The sequence below is a fragment of the Leucopleurus acutus genome, assembly GCF_964270905.1.
Source record: "Leucopleurus acutus genome assembly, chromosome: 10".
NCBI lineage: Eukaryota > Metazoa > Chordata > Mammalia > Artiodactyla > Delphinidae > Leucopleurus > Leucopleurus acutus.
The window spans coordinates 89,670,656-89,692,017 of NC_139153.1; the positions used below are offsets into that span (position 1 = coordinate 89,670,656).

The following is a 21,362-nucleotide window of genomic DNA, read 5'->3' on the forward strand; positions in this document are numbered from 1 at the left end:
TAATAAATGAAAAGATGTTCAACCAGTAGTCAGGAAAATGCAAATTGAAATTAATATACTACCAGTTCTCTACCTGATCGGAAAGATTAAACAGATTCATAACATCTGCTGCAGGCAAGGGTGTGGGGAAAGGACACATACTCATATGTAGCTGGCGGGAGGGCCAGCAGTTATTACAAAACTGCTTAAACTTTTAGAGAAAGTAACCTGGTCATATTTATTGAAATTTTAAATAAATATTCTGTTTGATCAAACTCCTAGGAATTTATCTTAGAGACATAAAATCACCAGTACATAAGGATGTATGTACAAGGATTTTTTTTTTAATGGTGCTATTTGTAATGGTCCCAAACTGGAAACCACTTGGCAGTTGGAGGATGCTTGCATAAATTATGTCACATACATAATATTGGCGTTTTGGGAAACTAATCAACAAAACCCTTTTCTTCCTCTCCTAGATGTGGAACCAGTTAGGAAATAAGACCCAAGAGACAGCCAGAGGGAGATCAAAATATTATCTTTATTAGTGATAAAGCTGACTGACCAATCTTTACCCTTGAATGAGAAAGACTTATGCCCCCAACTACTGGTACTCATGGGAGAAGGGCAGCAGGGCAGGGAGCACAGAGCAGAGAATGTCCTTGTTTAAATGCAGACTGGCCCCCAAAGACAGAAGTCCCAGGGGGCTGAACCAGGCATGCCCAGTGTCTCCTCTGCGATTCACCAGTTGGCTAAGTCATTCTTCCCTCCCTGAGGAGGAGGAAGCAAGGGGTCAGTGTGGACAGAAGGTGGAAATTCTCCTTTTTTATTTTCCCTCCTAGGGAATGGACTGGAAATTATTTTGTCCTTATGGAAATCTACGAGGTGGGGAGTGTTCCCTCTCCCCCAACACGTATTTCGGAATATCATGCAGCTTTTTACTTTTCAAAGTATAAACCAGCTCAATGTGAGCAGACTTGGGAAGATATCTGTGATATTTTGTTAGTGAAAAATTGAGTTGCAGGTAATTTTTATACCGTGATTATATTCAAAGGAGAAACCGTGTATATGGGTATATTTTTGCAAATAGTAGAAAGTATTTAAAAACATACTGTAGTTTGCTAAGAAGAATGGTGGAGAGTGTGTGTGGAAGGTTGACAATGGGGAAACTGAGGTTTTACCCTGCACGTCTCTGTATTTGTTCAGTTGTTCAAATGAGCAATTATTAATTTTATAAGAAAATGAAATGTATATTTGAAAGTTGCTACCATATATATATTTTTTCAGATTACTTTTCCATTATAGGTTGTTACAGGATATTGAATATTGTTCCCTGTGTTGTACAGTAACTATGAGGTAGATCTTAAATTTCTCATCACAAGAAAAAAAAGTTGTAACTGTGTGTGGTGATGGCTGTTAACTAGAATTACTGTATTGATCATTTACAGTACATGCAAATATCAAATCATTATGTTGTACACCTGAAACTAATATAATGTTATCTGTCAGTTGTATCTCAATAAAAAAAAAGAAAAGATTATAAAGTCATCTGCAGACGTTGCATGTGCTTGTTCAGTGGTGTTTTCTACAGCAGCCTGTTTCCCCTCCCCTCTTTGGCAGTCCAGGGATCCTTACTCAGAACTTATTTCTAGATGGGCCTGTCTGACCTCCTGCACCCTGTTTTATTTCCATCCCACACCCAAGGCTGGTGGGGAATTTGGGGCAGTTGTGCTGGCCTCCTTCGTTCTTGTCCCAGTCTGATTCTCAGTGACTGTGTGACCCAGGCTGAGTGAGTGGGCATCTCTGGGCTCCACTTTCCTTATCCGGAAAATGAGATGTTGGAATTACGTGAGAAGATTGAACTAACTGAATCATTCTGGGGTGGCTGAGCCGATGGACTCTGGACCCAGTATCCCCAAGTTTAAATTGCAGTGTTGCCACTTACCAGGTGTGTGATTTTTGGGAAAATTTCTTAACCTCTCTGTGACTTACAGGCAGAAGGACTTAGAGCAGTGCTGGGATATAGTAAGCACCCTAAATACTAGCTATTATTATTATTAATATTTTAACTGGCTAACAATGGAATTAATTCTAATGGCGAAATGATATCTCCAGAGGAGGTGGGTGACAGCATGCTTGTGGACAAGGTTTTTCAGGATTCCTCAAATGGTTTTGAATTCTATCAAGTCTTCCCTGTACAGAGGTATCTCCAGGCGAGGAGGGGGCTCCAGCTTTTGCTGAGACTCAGCATCCCTCACAGTTTGGTTTGGGTCTTGCTAACTTCCCACCTGCAGGAGCAAGGAAAATGAGGTCTGTTTCATTCCATGTCTTTGAGTAGAAGATTTTTATTGGGAAGTGTTAGAGGTTGAACTGTGTTCCTGCAAAATCCAAATATTGAAGTCCTAACCCCCAGTATCTCAGAACATGACTGTATTTGGAGATAGTGTCTTTAAAGAGGTAACTCAGTTAAATGAGGTCATTTGGGTAGGTCCTAATCCAATGACGGATGTCCTTATAAAAAAGAGGCAAGGAGAGAGGCCTCAGAAGAAAACAACCCTGCCGACGTCTTGAATTCAGAGCCTCCAGAATTGTGAGATAATAAAGTTCTGTTGTTTAAGCCCCCCAGTCTGTGGTACTTTGATATGGCAGCCTGAGGAAATTAATCCAGGCAGCTACTAAATTCTCCCTGAGTGACAGTATTTCTGGGGAGAATGTTTGAAGTTGAGGGGAAGCAGTACAATGCAATGAGTGAGGACTCAGGCCAGGTTTTAAACCCTGGCTGTGTCACTCACTAGCTTTGTGAATTCAGCCTTTGTTTTTCCTTCTCCTACTATGTAAAGTGGGAGTAAGCTACTTCATAAAGTTGTGAAGCTGAAATTACATCATTTATGTAAAGTTTATCACTGTGCCCAGCACTTGGTAAGCGCTCAGAAAAAAAAAGTGCTTATTGTTATGATGAGACAGAATATCAACTAGAAGTTTGTGTGGCTATACATTACCCACATTATCAGTCTTAAATCATATTTGTTCATCTGCAAGCTTGGAAAACACTGGCTTATTACAGATTTAAAAGCATTTCTTGCTGACATTCCAAGGAGTTTAGATTTAAAGTATAACAAGGATGTCTTTGAAAGTGCAAAGTAGCTGGAGAGTATGGGACAGCCACTGTTTGTTCTGTGGTACAGAAGGGAATAGCATTTTTCATACTTTCCTGGGCCACACGCATTTGTAGGAGGCGGTGCACAAAAAGCACTGTTTGTGGAGGAGGGACAGCCCGCCTTTAAATAAGGAATTGCTTAATTAGATTGGTTTTGTCTGGGAACATATAAGGCAGCGTTGCTGAGAAGAGCATTCCAGGCCTGGACAGTTGCCTCGGTCTCACTGGTGAACCTCTGGTAAATCACTGTAGCAGGGAAATCATTTTGGACTGTTAATCTTTGCTGTTCGTTAAAAATAGCCTGCTTGGGGGCTTCCCTGGTGATGCAGTGGTTGAGAATCTGCCTGCCAATGCAGGGGACACGGGTTCGAGCCCTGGTCTGGGAGGATCCCACATGCCGCGGAGCAACTGGGCCCGTGAGCCACAACTACTGAGCCTGCGCATCGGAGCCTGTGCTCGGCAACAAGAGAGGCTGCGATAGTGAGAGGCCCGCGCACCGCGATGAAGAGTGGCCCCCACTTGCCGCAACTAGAGAAAGCCCGCCCGCAGCAACAAAGACCCAACACAGCCATTAAAAAAAAAAAAAAAATAGCCTGCTTGCATCTCTTCATTAGGAGGAAGGCAATGTTTTGTGCTCCTGGCAAAGTTTGGTTTTTTTGGGAAGCGTATGAAGGCCATGGAACACAACTCCCAAAGAAATGCCTTTCCAGCAGCACATGAGAGCACAAAGATTGAAAACTTACGTTGGAAAATTGCAGCTCAGTGTGATTGGGCTTTGGTGAAATAAGAAGTCACACCCTTGGGTACGTGACTTTGAAATCTTGCGAGAGCAGTGAAAATTGAGCTCTTGCTGAATCCAAGTTATGTTGGATCAAAACAACTGTGCTCTACTGCTTCCTTCTGTAGAAGGGCCCACATAATTGTTTAACTGTGGAGGGCATATTGTTGGAGATCACGAATGAAAGCGCAGCTTTCTTTCCTGGTCTAGAGGGAGGGCATCAGTAGAAAAATTAAAACTTGGCACACCTTCCTTTTTTTTTTTTAAATTTAAATTTTTAAAATTTAAAATAATTTTGTAATTATTTTGCAAAAACAATTGTTTTGCAAAAACAAAATAATTGTGTAATTTTAGAGGTCTAGTTAGTAACAAAGTTGTTCTGTAAAAATTTATAAATACACAAGTGAAATATACAAATACAATTTTTACATGTTTTAAATGAAAATACAGTGGTCTGTGCTATTGACAGAATGTAATATTCATATATGAGTTTAAATAGTAGAATGGAACTAGAAATTAACTCACTGCTTGGCATGTTTGTTTCAAAATAGTAAAATTTAAGAAATGGAAAAGAGGTTTTAAAAGCGATTTTTTAAAATTAAATAGTGCATCCAATATAGCATTACTAGAACAAATATGTTTATAAATACATTTATTCATGTAGTTTCTAATACTAAAAGTAAAAACTTGACTCTTTGACTACTGTGCAGAGTGATATCGAGAATTAACACTTACCTTTTAAATGTGAAGAGTTTATTAAGTGTAAAGCTGCGTATTTTCATCTTCTCTGGCCATGCACATCACGGTTACTCCTGACATTTTGCTGCCTGTAAAAAGGGCGTTTTTCTTTAAGGTGAAACTTTTTACAAGTTGACTTCTATTTATGCCTAACTCCTCCCTAAACTTTATTTATAGTAGGTGCTAATAAATGCAACCCTGAGGATAGAGTAGAATTAAATAAGAATTGTTGTGAGTTTCTTAGAGTGCCCTGATTGTGTGTGTGTGTGTGTGTGTGTGTGAGAGAGAGAAATTCGTTATGGAAATTACATTATGAGTTGAAAAAAAATTTACAAAGAATTTGCCTGGATTCCTGTCATCTTGATAAAACCGCCATGTTCAATTTTACATGTTATCTTTGCCTTTTTTCCATATGCCATTATTGTTTTTTTTAAAACATGTTTGTACATGTCCATACAGTTTTATATTCTGCTTTTTATTAGTTACAGCAATGTTTTTCATTTCATTATAGGTGCTTTGTAATGCCCATTTTAATACTATTATACTGAACGGGTTTACCATTAATCACTATCCCTCTGTTATCCTATATGTAGGTAGATTTTGCTTTATTTTGTCTTGTAAATAATGCCTTGACAGTTTTTCAGCATTAAGCTTTTTACCAACCAATGAATACATTTCCAGGAATTGGTCAAAAGTACGACTTGTAGCAAATACTACCATATTCCTTTTGAAAAGGATTGTAGTGCAAGGTGCATCCTTTGTTTTATATGTTAACCAGCGCCTTGAACTTTTAGGTTCCTTCTTGCTACTAGAAATAATACTGAGGTGTACTTTTTTTGTGTGTAAAAATTTGGTGCACATTTCTAATAGAGGTGATAACAGTGGGTTTAAAATTTACAGCCACAGACAGATATGCAAAAACGGAACTTTTAAAATTTCTCCCTACTAAACTTAATTTACCTTTCAAGCTGAACTGCCAGTTTCAGGCAGCTCACCTCCCATTTAAGGCTGTAAAGCTTCGTCTCCCTCTGCACCTGGGACTGAGAAGCAGCCCTTCCCCGCGGCCTTGGCAGGCATTGGGTTCCCGTGCCATTGGAACCTTGCTGGCCTCTGCTCAAGAGGGGCCCATCTTGTGGTCCTCTGGAGTGCCTCTCTACAGGGCTGGCCATCTCCCAGGGCTGCATTCTGAGAAGCCGGGCCACCCTCTCTTCTGTGATAACCTGCATCCTTCCTCCAGACTTCTCTAGGGATGCCATCCGTTTCGATGGTCTGAGCATCTTTGCTCTTACCCTTTTGTCCCCATGTCTAAGTGGTACTCCTGACCCACGGAATCCCTCCTTCAGATCCCTGGCCAAACTTTTTTTTTTGCGGTACGCGGGCCTCTCACCGCTGTGGCCTCTTCCGTTGCGGAGCACAGGCTCCGGACGCGCAGGCTCAGCGGCCATGGCTCACGGGCCCAGCTGCTCCGCGGCATGTGGGATCCTCCCGGACCGGGGCACGAACCCGTGTCCCCTGCATCGGCAGGCGGACTCTCAACCACTGTGCCACCAGGGAAGCCCCCTGGCCAAGCTCTTTATCAACTTTTGTGCCGAAAAACAGCTCTTATATCATTAAGAGCTTTTCTTCCCTCTGGGATTATGGTAGAAACTCCAATGCTTTAAATTCTTCAGTTTTGCTCCTGATCTATGAAGATAAGCTTTCAGGATTAAAAAGGAAAAAGAGAGCTTTCCTAAATTTCTGGAGACTGCTTTGACTTTCAGATTTACCTCTGCTTTAGGTTTAGAAGAATCTAATCAGGAACTGGAAAACCCAGGGGTTGACTCTCTCGTCCTAGGCTGCATCGCCTCTCCCTGTGGAAGAAAGGGTACGTGGAAGACTCAGGCAGCTGCCTGAATGATGGGTGCGAAAGGGCATCCGTCCAAGAGCAGCAGGGAGGGGACTGGGGAAGCCGATTCTTAACAGCCCAACAGTGGTGACCGCATATTGAGTTTAATCTGTGCACAATTTGTGTGTTAACTTAGTGGATATAGAATAATATTAATAGCAAGTGCGTGTCAGAGCCAGGACTGTTTCCAGTGATTTTCTACGTTAACTTCTTTAGCCCTCAAAACAACCTGAGAAGTAGTACTACTGTTACTGCCTCCGTCACATGAACCCGGAGCCTAGACGAAGCGAGCTTTGTAACTCTTCAGCCAGTAAATGGTGAAGCTGGGTCTTGCAGCCCAGTAGTCTGCCTCTGCTGGTAACCGCTGGTTCTGTTGCTGGTCACGGGCTGGGAGGCCACAAGTACTTAACTGATTATTATTGAAAAATGCTTTTCTCTTGCATTTGTTATAATTTGGTTCTCTTCTTTCGGGAGTTTGATCATTTCATAAAAGGTGGTTCTTTTCCTGTTTAGGAAGGCATCATCCCTTTATTGTTTTGGTTTGTTTCTATACTTACGTATATTTCCTTACTAACTTAGCTGTTTCTCTGATGTGGATAAAGAGACTTCTTTATCACTAGGGTTTAAACTCTGTATCATCTCAGGCCAGTGTTCTGCTTTCCAGAGTTGTGTAGTTATAAAAACCTGTTTATTAGGGAAAAGGGCAAAAATATGTGAAAGTGGAGAGGTGAGTAGAGTGAACTTTTCACGTGCCCAGCACTCAGCCTCAGTAGTTTGAAGCTCATGGCCAATCTTGTTTCATCTATACCAGGAGTTCTTAACCTTGGCACTACTGACATTTTGGACTGGAAAATTCTTTGTGTGGGAGGCTGCCCTGTGCCTTGCAGGGTGTTTAGCAGTATCCCTGGCCTCTACCTACCAGATGCCAGTAGCACCAACCCCCCACCCCCTTTCTGGTTATGACAACCAAAAGTGTCCCCTGGGGAGCAGTTCATCCCTAGCTGAGGACCACGGATTTATACTCACTCCACTCTTCCCATCCCCTCAAGATTATTTAGAAGTAGATCCCATACATTAAATCAAACCCATTTGGGGATATATTTTTAAAATATAATGTCTCCAAGTTTGTTAGTCCATTAGAGAGGAAGGGAACAAAGATCTCATTATGTTCCTATACGAATTGTTGTCACGGCAGCTAGCCACTCTTGGCTGCAGAGATGCCCATAGTTCCTACCAGCTACCAGTATTGATATGAACAAGGAAACACTAAGAAATTGGTATTGTGCTCCAGCCTGTACATTTTTTAAAACCGTAGTAAAATATACATAGTGTAAAATTTTCCATTTTACCCATTTTTAAGCATATAGTGCAGTTCAGTGGCATTAAGTACATTCACATTGTTATGAGACTATCACCACCATCCATCTCTCCACTCCTCAGTCCTTGGCAACCACTATTCTACTTTCAGTCTTGATGAATTTTACTCTTCTAGGTACCTCATATAAGTGGAGTTAGATACTTGTCCTTCTGTGTCTGGATGATTTCACTCAGCATAATATCTTCAAGGTTCATCCATGTTGTAGCATGTGTCAGAATTTTCTCCATTTTAAGGCTGAATAATATTCCACTGTATGTATATATACCACATTTTGTTTATCCCTTCAACTGTTTATAGACATTTGGGTTGTTTCCACATTTTGGCTCTTGTGGTATAAACATGGTGGGCAAATATCTCTTCAAGACCCTGCTTTCAGTTCTTTTGGGTATATACTCAGGAGCGGAATTGCTGGATTGTATGTAATTATATTTTTAATTTTTTGAAGAACCACTGCTTTCCATGACAGCTGCACCATTTTGCATTCCCACCAGCAGTGCACAAGGGTTCTAATTTCTCCACATCCTTGCCAATGCTCATTATTTTGTCTTTAAAATAATCACCATCCTAATGGTGTGAAGTGGTGTCTACTTGTGGTTCAGCCCGTACCTTTTAAGCTGTACCTCTGGTAATTGAAAAGCAATTCTGCTAGAACCTTCCTGCTAGAACTAAGTGCTGCTATTGTGTATTTCTACTTTTACCTTGGAACAGTTTGCCCTGAACCCTCAGCTAGCCATCTGTGACTTACTCCTGGGAAGAGGCGGGGGGTGTGGGTTGTGTTTGTATATAGGGGAAAGCTTTTAATCCATATTGAAGCGTTGCATTTGCACATTTACCATGAACAGTTAAGGGAAAAGATTCTGGTTAGATATGTATGGAATCAGAGACCATTAGAGCTGGAAGAGGCATTAGAGACCAGTTCATAAAAGGAAATTGAAACCCAGAGCGTGTAAAGCTCCTCTTCTTGACTTGAGGGTAGTGACAATGTCTCGCTCACTGTCCCCAGTATCTAACACATAGAGTCAACCACTAAATGTTTGTGGAATTAATCCATGAATTACCTAAGCCTGACCAGTTGGCTTTTCAGTGTCAGGACTAGGGCATTCAGTTGGTTACGTATGACATTATGGTGACTAAATAATGGCAGTTTGCTTCAATGGCCAAGTGAGTCTTCTCTTTCTCCTTTTCAGTTGCTGGCGTGACAAGACTAGATGTAGTTTTCCCACAGTGAGGCCCTCTCTTCCTTGGAGATAGGTTTGAAGGGGTCTTGAAGACGACCAGCCCAGCTCAGGAGCCCTGAGGAGCCCTGGGTTGGCTGAGTGATGGCAGTCAGGCTTTGATCACTCTTAAATCTCTTCCACTTCATCCTTGCCTCAAGCTTGCACAGTCCAACCTCCCTGTCCTGTATTTGTGTTTTGCATTCTGGGAAAGCCCGGCTCCTAATGGGTGCCTCTGTAGGTCTCTCTCTTTATTCTTCTAATCTAGGAGGTCGCCATCCTGCCTGCATGTTAGAATCACCTGAACACTTTGAAAAGGCCTGACGACAGGCCAGATCAATCAGAATGGTTGAGGATAGGATGCAGGCATTATTTTTTAAATTTTTTAATGTTCGTAACATCCCTCAATTTTCACGTGTTTCAACAGTTTTCCTGATTGTCTGCCTGAATCTCATCCCTCCTTAACGATGAACTTCTTGTCATTTACTTTGGATCTAAAGGCACACAGTGTTGATGTTACTTTACAATTTCTTGTAGGTTATTTGTGTTCTCTTGCCAGTTAGATTATAAACTCCTGGAGGCAGGGATCATGCCTTTTTTCTCCTTTGTCCTGTTGGCTCTCAAACTCGAGTGTGCATCACAATCACTTGGGGGGCCTGATAAAACACAGATTGCTGGGCCCACTCTGGGAATGTCTCATTTAGTAGGTCTGGGTGGGGCCGGGGATTGTGCATTTCTAACAGGTTTCCAGGTGATGCTACTCCTGCTGGTCTGGGGACCATACTTTTGAGAACTGCTGCTCTAGCCCCTGAACCATTCTTCATGCACAAGGATGCTCAATAATTACTGGCCAGCCAAAAAGAATGGTGCAAATTTCCCCTCGCTTGCTCTTCTGAGTAACTATGTTCTGCTCTCACTGTGGGCTAAGAGAATGAAACAATGTGTGACCGATCGTCTACAAGTAATCATAACTTTGACTTTCTGGTTGCCAGTTCCTTTACATTCTGAACCTTGCTAAGACAGTTATTTTTCTTTTTGTGTATATGTGTGTGTGTGTGTGTGTGTGTGAGTGTGTTGTTGGTTGTGCATTTAGGCTATAAAGAGATATGACCACATCATGCAGGATAGGATCCCAGTTCATCTCCTGTCTTTCAAGGTAGAAATCAAGTATGAACAGTAGTAGGAATAAGTTTTTGGAAAGACTGGGGAAGGGTGATCTCCAAATAGAGGGGAAACACAGCACAGTCAATTTTAAAAACAAGAAATTCTCTGAAAGTGTTATTTTCTATGAATTATAAGGAGTTTAAAGTATTCCTGTTATTGGGAAAACACATGAGCTTTGGGTGGAGCTGACGTTGGCTACTTGCAGCCCTACCTTGGAGCATAACCCTGATGAATTTCACTAACAGCCACAGTTTTTTTGTAGCATGAAAAACTGTCGAGACTGAAGTTGAGGGTTTATTCAGATACTCCTATCCTCCATCCGTTCTAAAAGCAAATTGATACCGAAGTTTTCATGCTGAATACTCTAAAAAGCTTAAACTGCTTTTCCCATGTTAATTAATGGTTAAACCACTTAATGTATTTTGGTTTTGTGTTAAATCAGCTGATCTTTTCTAAGGGTATTGGGGAATTATTTTATAGTTTCTCTTAGGTAAAATATTTTTGAGAGAGAGATCACTGAGAGTTTTCTAAGGAGATGTGGTGCCTATTTTGCATGACTGGATAGTTTTGATGTTGAAAGCTGATTGCGGGGCTGGTTCTTACTTTGTGGGTCTTTACTGGTGCACCTTGGATTTGGGCAATGTTCTTGTTTATTTCGTGTTAATTTAAAATGAGAACAATTAGACTCAGAAAACAGCTGATGATTGTTTTGGAGGAGCATGTGTTTTCTGAGGTACCAGTGAGGGAAGCCTCATGGATTTGATTCATCTGCATCTCCAGAAGAACATAATGCTGGGTGGGGGGGGAGGGGAAGACACCCAGCAAAGTGATCTCACAGTCTGATAAGGCCCCTTCCAATAGAAAGTCTCCGGTTTGTTGGTGGGAAAGCAGCTTTGGCTAGTCTCAGAGATTGGAGAAGGAAGTTTTGGGTTTGTCACTTCTTATACCAGATGAGGGTGTGGTTATCTTTTCAGTCTCTCGCACCTCCTCCAAACGAATGCTCTACTGAGGAAAACATCCAAGTCTGAGATGCACCTTGACGTAGAATCTGAAAGAAGTAGGGAAAACTCACACACAGGCCAAACAGTAAAAGTCTCAATTCTCTCTTTTTTTTCCCGTACAGGTGAATTTTGTGGCATGCCAGCTCTTTGCTTTGTTTGCTGCTTTCTGGTTCCGCAGCTACTTGAGTCCTGGTAAAACCAGTCCTGATGTCCGGCATGCGTTCGCCACCGTTTTTGGCATCTGTTTTGTCATCTTTTGTTTTGGCTGGTGAGTACGAGCCTCCTGAATTCTAATATTTATCATTTGGTTTTGTAGCGATATTCTTGGCATTTCCCAGGCACTAAGGAAAGAAAAAAGATATTTACTCGTATTGTAAAATGTTGGGGATGTTGAAAAATCTCCATTTACTGTAAGAAACTGGAACCAATAAACGGACTCTATTAGAAATCAATTCAGTGAATTTTTCTTAAAATTAGACTTCTGCTGATCTCACCTTGGGTCATGTAAATGGAATGTTCTAAGGTTTAATTTTCCCGACGAGGGACCTTTCCTAACTGTTGTAGATATTGGTGTTTTTCTTGCATCACTGCTAGAGATACTGGTGTTAATCCTGCATTTAGAATAGAATAACAGTTTTCGTGCTGGTGTTAGGGAATGTGTCATTCTTTAACAGAGAAAACCTGTGGTCTAAGATGTTCTCTACTAGGAAAGCTGGGCAAATCCCCGGGGAGGGGTACTTCTTGGGGAAGAAGTTTTAGGAATAAACATTTCTAGAAGTACAACTTAAGGGAATTTGTGACTTTGTTCAGGGTAGTAGATTATGGCTCTTCCTCCTTCAATGAAAATTTGAGAAAGGATGATGAGTATTTTGGTATCTGGGGCAGCTCGGTTGTGGTCTTGATACTTTAAAATTGAAAGAAAGAACTCTCTTCACTGCAGTTGGCAGACTATGTCATGTCTTCCTAGTGTCACACAGTATCTTAATTACATAGGACGAAAATACTTGATTTATTTTCTCCTACATAAACATGGGGTAACTGATCACTTGCTTTTTTGTGGGAGTGGAGGTGGAGGTGCAGTATGGGTGGCCAAGAGGTATGTTAATATGAAATATATTCAGTGTTTCCCTTTCCTCCCCATGATGGCCTACAGGTACTCTGTGCATCTTTTTGTGCTGGTGTTAATGTGCTATGGAATCATGGTCACTGCAAGCACATCCAATATTCACAGGTAAGACCCTGGGAATGAACAATGCAAGGTGAAGCTTTTCATGATCTTTGAAATATATTTCTAGGATGAAGGGATGCCCTCCCCATTTGCCACATGTGGCATATCCTAAGTGCTTTGGGATATCAGAAAGGAGGGATGGGAGACCTTAAATGCTGGGAGTCTTCAGAGAAAGCTTTATGGAAAAAAAGTGTGATGTGAATTGGGACTCAGGAAAAAGAGTTTGTCAGAATGAGGCAGCCTCATTCGTGATAGCACCAACCTGGAAGCAACCCAGATGGTCACACTATGGAATACTACTCAGCAATAGAAAAGAATGAATGATTGCTACACACAGTGCCATGGATGAATTTCAAAATCAACATGCTGAATGAAGGAGGACCCACAAATTCTGTTCTCAAAAATGCAAGCTAATCTGTAGTGACAGAAATCAGATCTGTTATCTTGAACTTGGCTGAGGTTTTCTGAGTATGAAATAGGTCAAAATTGTGTATACTTTACATATTTCCAATAAGTGTTAAAAAAAGGAAGAAATATTCTTACTATGCTATTTTGACTTCAAAGTGCAGAAGTAATTTAATTCTCCCTTGAAGACTACACGCTTGAACAATCCAGGGAGATACCTGGAAGAGCTGTTTTGCACTGTCTCTCTTTCCCATGGTCTTTCTGAAACCTCAGAATTAATTCAGCCTCAGTAACACTGGAATGGAAGCTCTGTGGGAACAAAGACTTTTCTCTCCTTTTCACTGTTATAGCCTCAGAGCCTAGAACAATACCTGGCACAAATAAAGGCTCAATAAATATTTATGGAATGACTGAGTATACTTGAAAAGAGCTTCACCCTTCTATGGCTTCCTTTCTGATGGCTTCTCTTAAAAAGCAGATGCCTTATTTCAGCCTCAGAAAGTTCTTTGATTACTGAGACTATTAGCACAATCGTTTTCCTTCTTAAAAGCACTGTAATTTAATTTTTGAGTGTATAATCTTGTAATTACTTCCAATAAATTTCTGATTTGTAAGGGAAAATATTTTTGCCTGCTTTTAACTTGAATAGTCATTCAACTTTGTATTCAAAGGAGCTCTGGAAATTTGAATTCTAATCATCTCTCTTCTAAGTGCCCTCCTTGAAGGGGATAGAGTCATTCCTTCAGAAGGGAAATAGGAAATCCATATTTCTATAATTTGGTACGAATGGGTTTTGGAAATGCTTCATATTATGACAAAATGCTTTTTTCCCTGGGAGGTAAAGATGCCTGACTTTTCCTGCACTTGATGTTGGAAGCAATTAAATGATTTATAAAAGCGTTGTTGCATCTCTAGAGCACATTTCCAGCTACCTTACCGGTTGTAATTTGTCACCTTTCCCCACACTTGTGTGATGTTGGTGAGGTGCAGTCTGTTTTGCAGAGGGTCAAGCTGCATTTCCAGGTTCTCTGGGTTAGTCTCCGGCCAGGAGTGGAATCTTCCAGCTTTGGCAGAGACTTTACAGACAGGCTCTGACTGTTTCCCCCAAATAATGTTGTGGTAGCAGAGAGCCATGTCATAAGACCGGAAAGAAAAAATGCCAGAACAAGTTCTTCCCCTCTTTCTTTGCTTGTGTGGTTGCCAGTACTGCAGAAATAGGGAGTGGTTCACATTTCCCGATGGATGGAAGTTGTTTCCTATTGCCGCTGGGAAAGAACAAGAAGCTGGAGTCAGGAAGCCTGGCTCTTTCCAGCAGTGTGGGTTTGGAAAAGCCGGGCAGCTTCTTCGCATGTCAGGTTTCCTGCCTATGAAATGTAGGGTTTGTGGTGGTTTGAGCTTAAGTTCTCTTCGAGACTAGAATTTCTGGGTTCTCTGTGAATTGTTTTCCTCTTCCTTTCACCCAGTTTTGAGCCCTGTCCTATGCATAGCTGGGAATAGGAGGGGACAGGGAACATTTGCAGCTATGTGGAACTAACCCATTTCAGGACTGACTGTTGTTATTCAGGATTTATCTAGAGAGTTCTTGGGGTACCATTTCTGTTTCCTTCCCAAGCCACTCTGTTGGGCAGAAATCACAGGTAGTCACTTACCTCATATGAACCGACTGGAACAGAATATAATATCTCCTGGGATGGAAGGCCTCATGTGGGAACTCGGTGATGCAGCTGCCAATTCTGGAGTACTTGCTTGGTGCCAGGAGCTAGGCTGAGCCCTCGTAAATATATTATGTTTCATTATTTTGATCTATAGACCCGTATTTAGTATATCACTTAATATTCTATTACATTTAATATTTCCTGTCATTATTGCTAATATATTCTTTCTAGGACAACTCTATAGGATACAGATTTTTTTCCTGAGATGGAGAAAAATGAAAGCTCAGAGTTGGGGAAACAGATCCATACATATGATTTTAACGTTATGATTATATATGTTAGCAGGTAGCACTAGAGAAATACAGGCAGTGGAGCAGCGAATGGTGTTGGGAGTGGGGGTGGGATGGATACAGCAAGGCTATGCCAGGTGACATTGGAGCTGAGCCTTATCTGATAGTTTCCAGATAGACCATAGGAGGGAGCAAGGAGTTGCAGGCAGAGGAAGGAGAAAGATTCCTGGCCTGAAAATGCAGGATGTAGTTGTGGAAAGGGAGCAGTCCACTGTGGTTTAACACAGGGTGGACCTGGAACATGGTTGGAGATGAGTCCAGAAGGAAAGGTAGAGCTTAGCATGCGAAGCACCTTGGATGCTGTGTTCAGGAGTTTTGATGTGATTAGATAGGGGGATCCACTGGAGACTTTTAAGACCAGTAACATTCATTTGTTGTTTGTTCACTCGACACACAGTGGGTTCACTCAGCACACAGTAGGTTCACTCAGCACACAGTGGTGAATGAAACACACATGACCATCCTTGCATTCATGGAGCTATCAGGCTTGTAAGGGAGACGGTAGTTAATCAGATTATCACCGATCTTTATAGGTACAAGTTGATGAATGTTTTGAATGGTGTGTGTCTGTGCCTTGGGGGTTTATACTATAGGATGGTCAGGACCTGTCTTGAAGGAGGCCGGGGAGTGAACGTGAGTAGGTAGGTGGTAATTGAAGCCTCAGGCATCAGCAGGGAGGGTCCTAAGCAGAGCACTGGGAATGCTAACACCTAAGGAGTAGATTGAGGAAGATGAGCTGAGCAAACGCCTTGGAAGAACTGACCAGAGAGCTGGGAAGGAAACAAGGAGAATGGAAGCCAAGAGAACAAAGTGTTTTGGGAAGGGAGTGGTTGGCAGTATGATGATGGTTTGTATTTTAGGAAGATCATTGTGTAAACAGGATGGTTTGCGAAGAGGAAAATCTGAGTGAAGGACCTTACAGGCCAGCGGTTCCCAGCTCTGGCTGCACGTTGGAATTATACCTGCTAGGTGCACCCCGTCCCAATGAAATCAGGGTATCTGGGGGTGGGGCCCGGTGCTCCCCAGGTGATTCCATTACGCTGCCGTAGTTGAGAACTACTGCAGTGGTCCAGGTGAGAAAAGACGAAGGGCTCAGAGCAGCGGGTGTGAAAGTGAGGAGAGGGGATGGGCTGGGATGGAAGTGGACCACATAGGACTTTGTGACTAATTGCACGTGGCGGGTGAGGGAGAGAAAGAAGAGAAAGTTGATTGAACGGGTGCGCAACAATCTGATCCTCTGTGTTTTTGGTTCCAGATACTCCTTTTTTGTAGCAATGGGCTACCTTACGATATGCCACATCAGCCGAATATACATCTTCCACTATGGCATTCTCACTACAGATTTTTCTGGGTGAGTATCTTAATTTGTGTGGGGGCAGTTGGACTGCTGACTCAGTCCAGCAACCCCTTGACTGCTGAGTCCCTTGACTCGGTCCCTTGGGGTCTGTAAAGATCAAGCATGCACGTAAGAGTCATCGGCAGCTCATTAAATCAGTTGGTAAGACTGTGCTAATGAAGTTGAGGTTGGAGATTTGATTGATCTGTGGGACGGTGAGCTCTGCTATGGCCCGCGGGCTATATCTGTCCGGCCACCCGGTTTTGTAGTTACACTGGAACATACCCAGGCACTCATTTATGTGTTGTCCCTGTCTGCTTTTGCACTACAGTGGTAGAGTTGAGTAGTTATGACAGAAATTATATGACCCACAAAAGCCAAAATATTTACAATCTTGCTCTTTACAGGGAAAGTCTGCCAACCCCTATTCTAAGGCCCTTAACACAGAGTTGGTGTTTATCACCTACTGGTTAATCATACAAAATTCTTCCATACTAGTTGATGAATAGCTGCTACCCTGAGCCCCGTGAGTGCTGCCTGGCTGCCCTGGCCCCCTCCCCAGATCCCCCAGACTTCTAGCGATGAGAAGGGCAATGCCTGGCACAGCAGGGGTCTCCATACTTCTTCTAAAAATTTTGTCTGTTACCATAGCCTTAACCTGGGGGCCACCCCTCTCCTGATTGGTCACTGGGTGAAGACGGCAGTGGATCAGTGAAAATTCTATTGCTCTGTTGGTATTTGCTTAGGAGCAACTTTTTATGAATCTTGAGGAATGGGTACTAAAGCAGAGCTGCTTCTCATGACACACTGTACATTATCCACGTTATTTCCTTAGGAGTTTGGTCATGGTCTGCGCAGGCAGCCTGGAGTCAGGGAGAGCCTGGGTTCTCCTCTCAGGTTGAATTGCCTTTCATTGGATGAGTTGGTAGAGAATAGTCAATGAAATAAAGACCTACAGATTACTGCCCATTGGTGTGAACTTTGCAAGTTGTGCAACTAAACTGTCCCACTGTGAAGAGGCTTCGGAAGGCAAAGTGTGGTTTGGGACGCAAAAACTGTTGCATTGGGATTTCGATGACCGTAGTTTGGTCTCAGACTAGCTTTTTGGGCATCGGTTCCTCTTTACCCTCGGTCCTTTCGATTTTACCATTTTCTCTTTGAATTGCCTCCTTTCTTTATTCCTTTCCTCCCAGATTGTAGAGCATAATTTTTCAATTTTTCTGAAACATGTTCACAAACTTCTTTACTTTTTAACAATGTGTACTGCTAATAAAATATGGAAAATATGGCAGCAACAAAGATAACAATATAGTCGTGAAGTTATAGCATTAAAAGTAATTTTATTTTATTTTTAACAATAACATACATGTGTCCTTTAGAGGAGTAATTGTAATCCCCTGTTTTTTTTTAATATATTTTTTAACATCTTTATTGGAGTATAATTGCTTTACAATGGTGTGTTAGTTTCTGCTGTATAACAAAGTGAATCAGCTATACATAAACATACATCCCCATATCTTCTCCCTCTTGCATCTTGCTCCAACCCTCCCTCTCCCACCCCTGTAGGTGGACACAAAGCACAGCTGATCTCCCTGTGCTATGCGGCTGCTTCCCACTAGCTATCTATTTTACATTTGGTAGTGTATATATGTCCATGCCACTCTCTCACTTCGTTCCAGCTTAACATTCCCTCTCCCCGTGTCCTCAAGTCCATTCTCTATATCTGCGTGTTTATTCCTGTCCTGCCCCGAAGTTCTTCAGAACCATTTTTTTTTTTTAGATTCCATATATATGTGTTAGCATATGGTATTTATTTTTCTCTTTCTGACTTACTTCACTGTGTATGACAGTCTCTAGGTCCATCCACCTCACTGCAAATAACTCAATTTTGTTTCTTTTTGTGGCTGAGTAATATTCCATTGTATATATGTACCATATCTTCTTTATCCATTCATCTGTCGATGGACACTTAGGTTGCTTCCATGTCCTGGCTATTGTAAATAGAGCTGTAATGAACATTGTGGTACATGACTCTTTTTGAATTATGGTTTTCTCAGGGTATACGCCCAGTAGTGGGATTGCTGGGTTGTATGGTAGTTCTATTTTTAGTTTTTTGAGGAACCTCCATACTGTTCTCCATAGTGGCTGTATCAATGTATATTCCCACCAACAGTGTAAGAGGGTTCCCTTTTTTCCACACCCTCTCCGGCATTTATTGTTTGTAGATTTTTTGATGATGGCCATTCTGACTGGTGTGGAGTGACACCTCATTGTAGTTTTGATTTGCATTTCTCTAATGATTAGTGATGTTGAGCATCCTTTCATGTGTTTGTTGGCAATCTGTATATCTTCTTTGGAGAAATGTCTATTTAGGTCTTCTGCCCATTTTTGGATTGGGCTGTTTGTTGTTTTGATATTGAGCTGCATGAGCTGCTTGTATATTTTGGAGATTAATCCTTTGTCAGTTGCTTCATTTGTAAAGATTTTCTCCCATTCTGAGGGTTGTCTTTTCATCTTGTTTATGGTTTCCTTTGCTGTGCAAAAGCTTTTAAGTTTCATTAGGTCCCATTTGTTTATTTTTGTTTTTATTTCCATTTCTCTAGGAGGTGGGTCAAAAAGGATCTTGCTGTGATTTATGTCATGGAGTGTTCTGATTGTGCTTTACTCTGAGAGTTTCATAGTGTCTGGCCTTACGTTTAGGTCTTTAATCCATTTTGAGTTTATTTTTGTGTATGGTGTTAGGGAGTGTTCTAATTTCATTCTTTTACGTGTAGCTGTCTAGTTTTCCCAGCACCACTTATTGAAGAGGCTGTCTTTTCTCCATTGTATATTCTTGCCTCCTTTATCAAAGATAAGGTGACCATATGTGCGTGGGTTTATCTCTGGGCTTTCTATCCTGTTCCATTGATCTATATTTCTGTTTTTGTGCCAGTACCATACTGTCTTGTTTACCGTAGCTTTGTACTATAGTCTGAAATCAAGGAGTCTGATTCCTCCAGCTCCGTTTTTCTTTCTCAAGATTGCTTTGGCTATTTGGGGTCTTTTGTGTTTCCATACAAATTGTGAAATTTTTTGTTCTGCTTCTGTGAAAAATGCCATTGGTACTTTGATAGGGATTGCACTGAATCTGTAGATTGCTTTGGGTAGTATAGTCATTTTCACAATGTTGATTCTTCCAATCCAAGAACATGGTATACCTCTCCATCTGCTTGGATCATCTTTAATTTCTTTCATCAGTGTCTTATAGTTTTCTACATACAGGTCTTTTGTCTCCCTAGGTAGGTTTATTCCTAGGTATTTTATTCTTCTTGTTGCAATGGTAAATGGGAGTGTTTCCTTAATTTCTCTTTCAGATTTTTCATCATTAGTGTATAGGAATGCAAGAGATGTCTGTGCATCAATTTTGTATCCTGCTACTTTACCAAATTCATTGATTAGCTCTAGTAGTTTTCTGGTAGCGTCTTTAGGATTCTCTGTGTGTAGTATCATGGCATTTGCAAACAGTGACAGCTTTACTTCCTTTCCGATTTGGATTCCTTTTATTTCTTTTTCTTCTCTGACTGCTGTGGCTAGAACTTCCAAAACTATGTTGAAGAGTAGTGGTGCAAATGGGCAACCCTGTCTTGTTCCTGATCTTAGAGGAAATGGTTTCAGTTTTTCACCATTGAGAACGATGTTGGCTGTGGGTTTCTCATATATGGCCTTTATTATGTTGAGGTAAGTTCCCTCTATGCCTGCTTTCTGGACGGTGTTTATCATAAATGGGTATTGAATTTTGTTGAAAGCTTTTTCTGCATCTATTGAGATGATCATATGGTTTCTCTCCTTCAATTTGTTAATATGGTGTATCACATTGATTGATTTGCATATATTGAAGAATCCTTGCATTCCTGGGATAAACCCCACTTGATTATGGTGTATGATCCTTTTAATGTGCTGTTGGATTCTGTTTGCTGGTATTTTGTTGAGGATTTTTGCTTCTATGTTCATCAGTGATGTTGGCCTATAGTTTTCTTTTTCTGTGACATCTTTGTCTGGTTTTGGTATCAGGGTAATGATGGCCTCGTAGAATGAGTTTGGGAGTGTTCCTCCCTCTGCTATATTTTGGACGAGTTTGAGAAGGATAGGTGTTAGCTCTTCTCTAAATGTTTGATAGAATTCTCCTGTGAAGCCATCTGGTCCTGGGTTTTTCTTTGTTGGAAGTGTTTTTTTTGTTTTTTTTTTTGCGGTTCGTGGGCCTCTCACTGTTGTGGCCTCTTCCGTTGCGGAGCACAGGCTCCGGATGCGCAGGCTCAGCGGCCATGGCTCACGGGCCTAGCCGCTCTGCGGCATGTGGGATCTTCCCAGACCTGGGCACGAACCCGTGTCCCCTGCATCGGCAGGCAGACGCTCAACCACTGTGCCATCAGGGAAGCCCCTGTTGGGAAGATTTTTAATCACAGTTTCAATTTCAGTGCTTGTGATTGGTCTGTTTGTATTTTCTATTTCTTCCTGGTTCAGTCCCGGAATGTTGTGCTTTTCTAAGAATTTGTCTATTTCTTTGAGGTTGTCCATTTTATTGGCATAGAGTTGATTGTAGTAATCTCTCATGATCCTTTGTATTTCTGCAGTGTCGGTTGTTACTTCTCCTTTTTCATTTTTAATCTATTGATTTGAGTATTCTCCCTTTGTTCGTGATGAGTCTGGCTAATGGTTTATCAATTTTGTTTATCTTCTCACAGAACCAGCTTTTAGTTTTATTGATCTTCGCTATCATTTCCTTCATTTCCTTTTCATTTATTTCTGATCTGATCTTTATGACTTCTTTCCTTCTGCTAACTTTGGGGGTTTTTTGTTCTAATTTCTATAATTCCTTTAGGTGTAAGGTTAGGTTGTTTATTTGAGGTTTTTCCTATTTCTTGAGGTAGGATTGTATTGCTATAACGTTCACTCTTAGAACTGCTTTTGCTGCATCCCATAGGTTTTGGGTCATTGTGTTTTCATTGTCATTTGTTTCTAGGTATTTTTTGATTTCCTCTCTGATTTCTTCAGTGATCTCTTGGTTATTTAGTAGTGTATTGTTTAGCCTCCACGTGTGTGTATTTTTTACAGACT

General features: G+C 41.4%; 1 protein-coding gene across 1 annotated transcript in view; it reads left to right on the plus strand.

The window, feature by feature from the left end:
- The window catches only part of MBOAT1 (membrane bound glycerophospholipid O-acyltransferase 1), a 113,115-nt gene that overhangs the window by 44,232 nt on the left and 47,521 nt on the right, over positions 1-21,362 (plus strand). Inside the window, exons 2-4 of the mRNA XM_082848485.1 lie at positions 11,417-11,562; positions 12,448-12,525; positions 16,188-16,283. Coding sequence (XP_082704611.1) covers positions 11,417-11,562; positions 12,448-12,525; positions 16,188-16,283 — 320 coding nt within the window. The remainder of the gene's footprint in view (positions 1-11,416; positions 11,563-12,447; positions 12,526-16,187; positions 16,284-21,362) is intronic.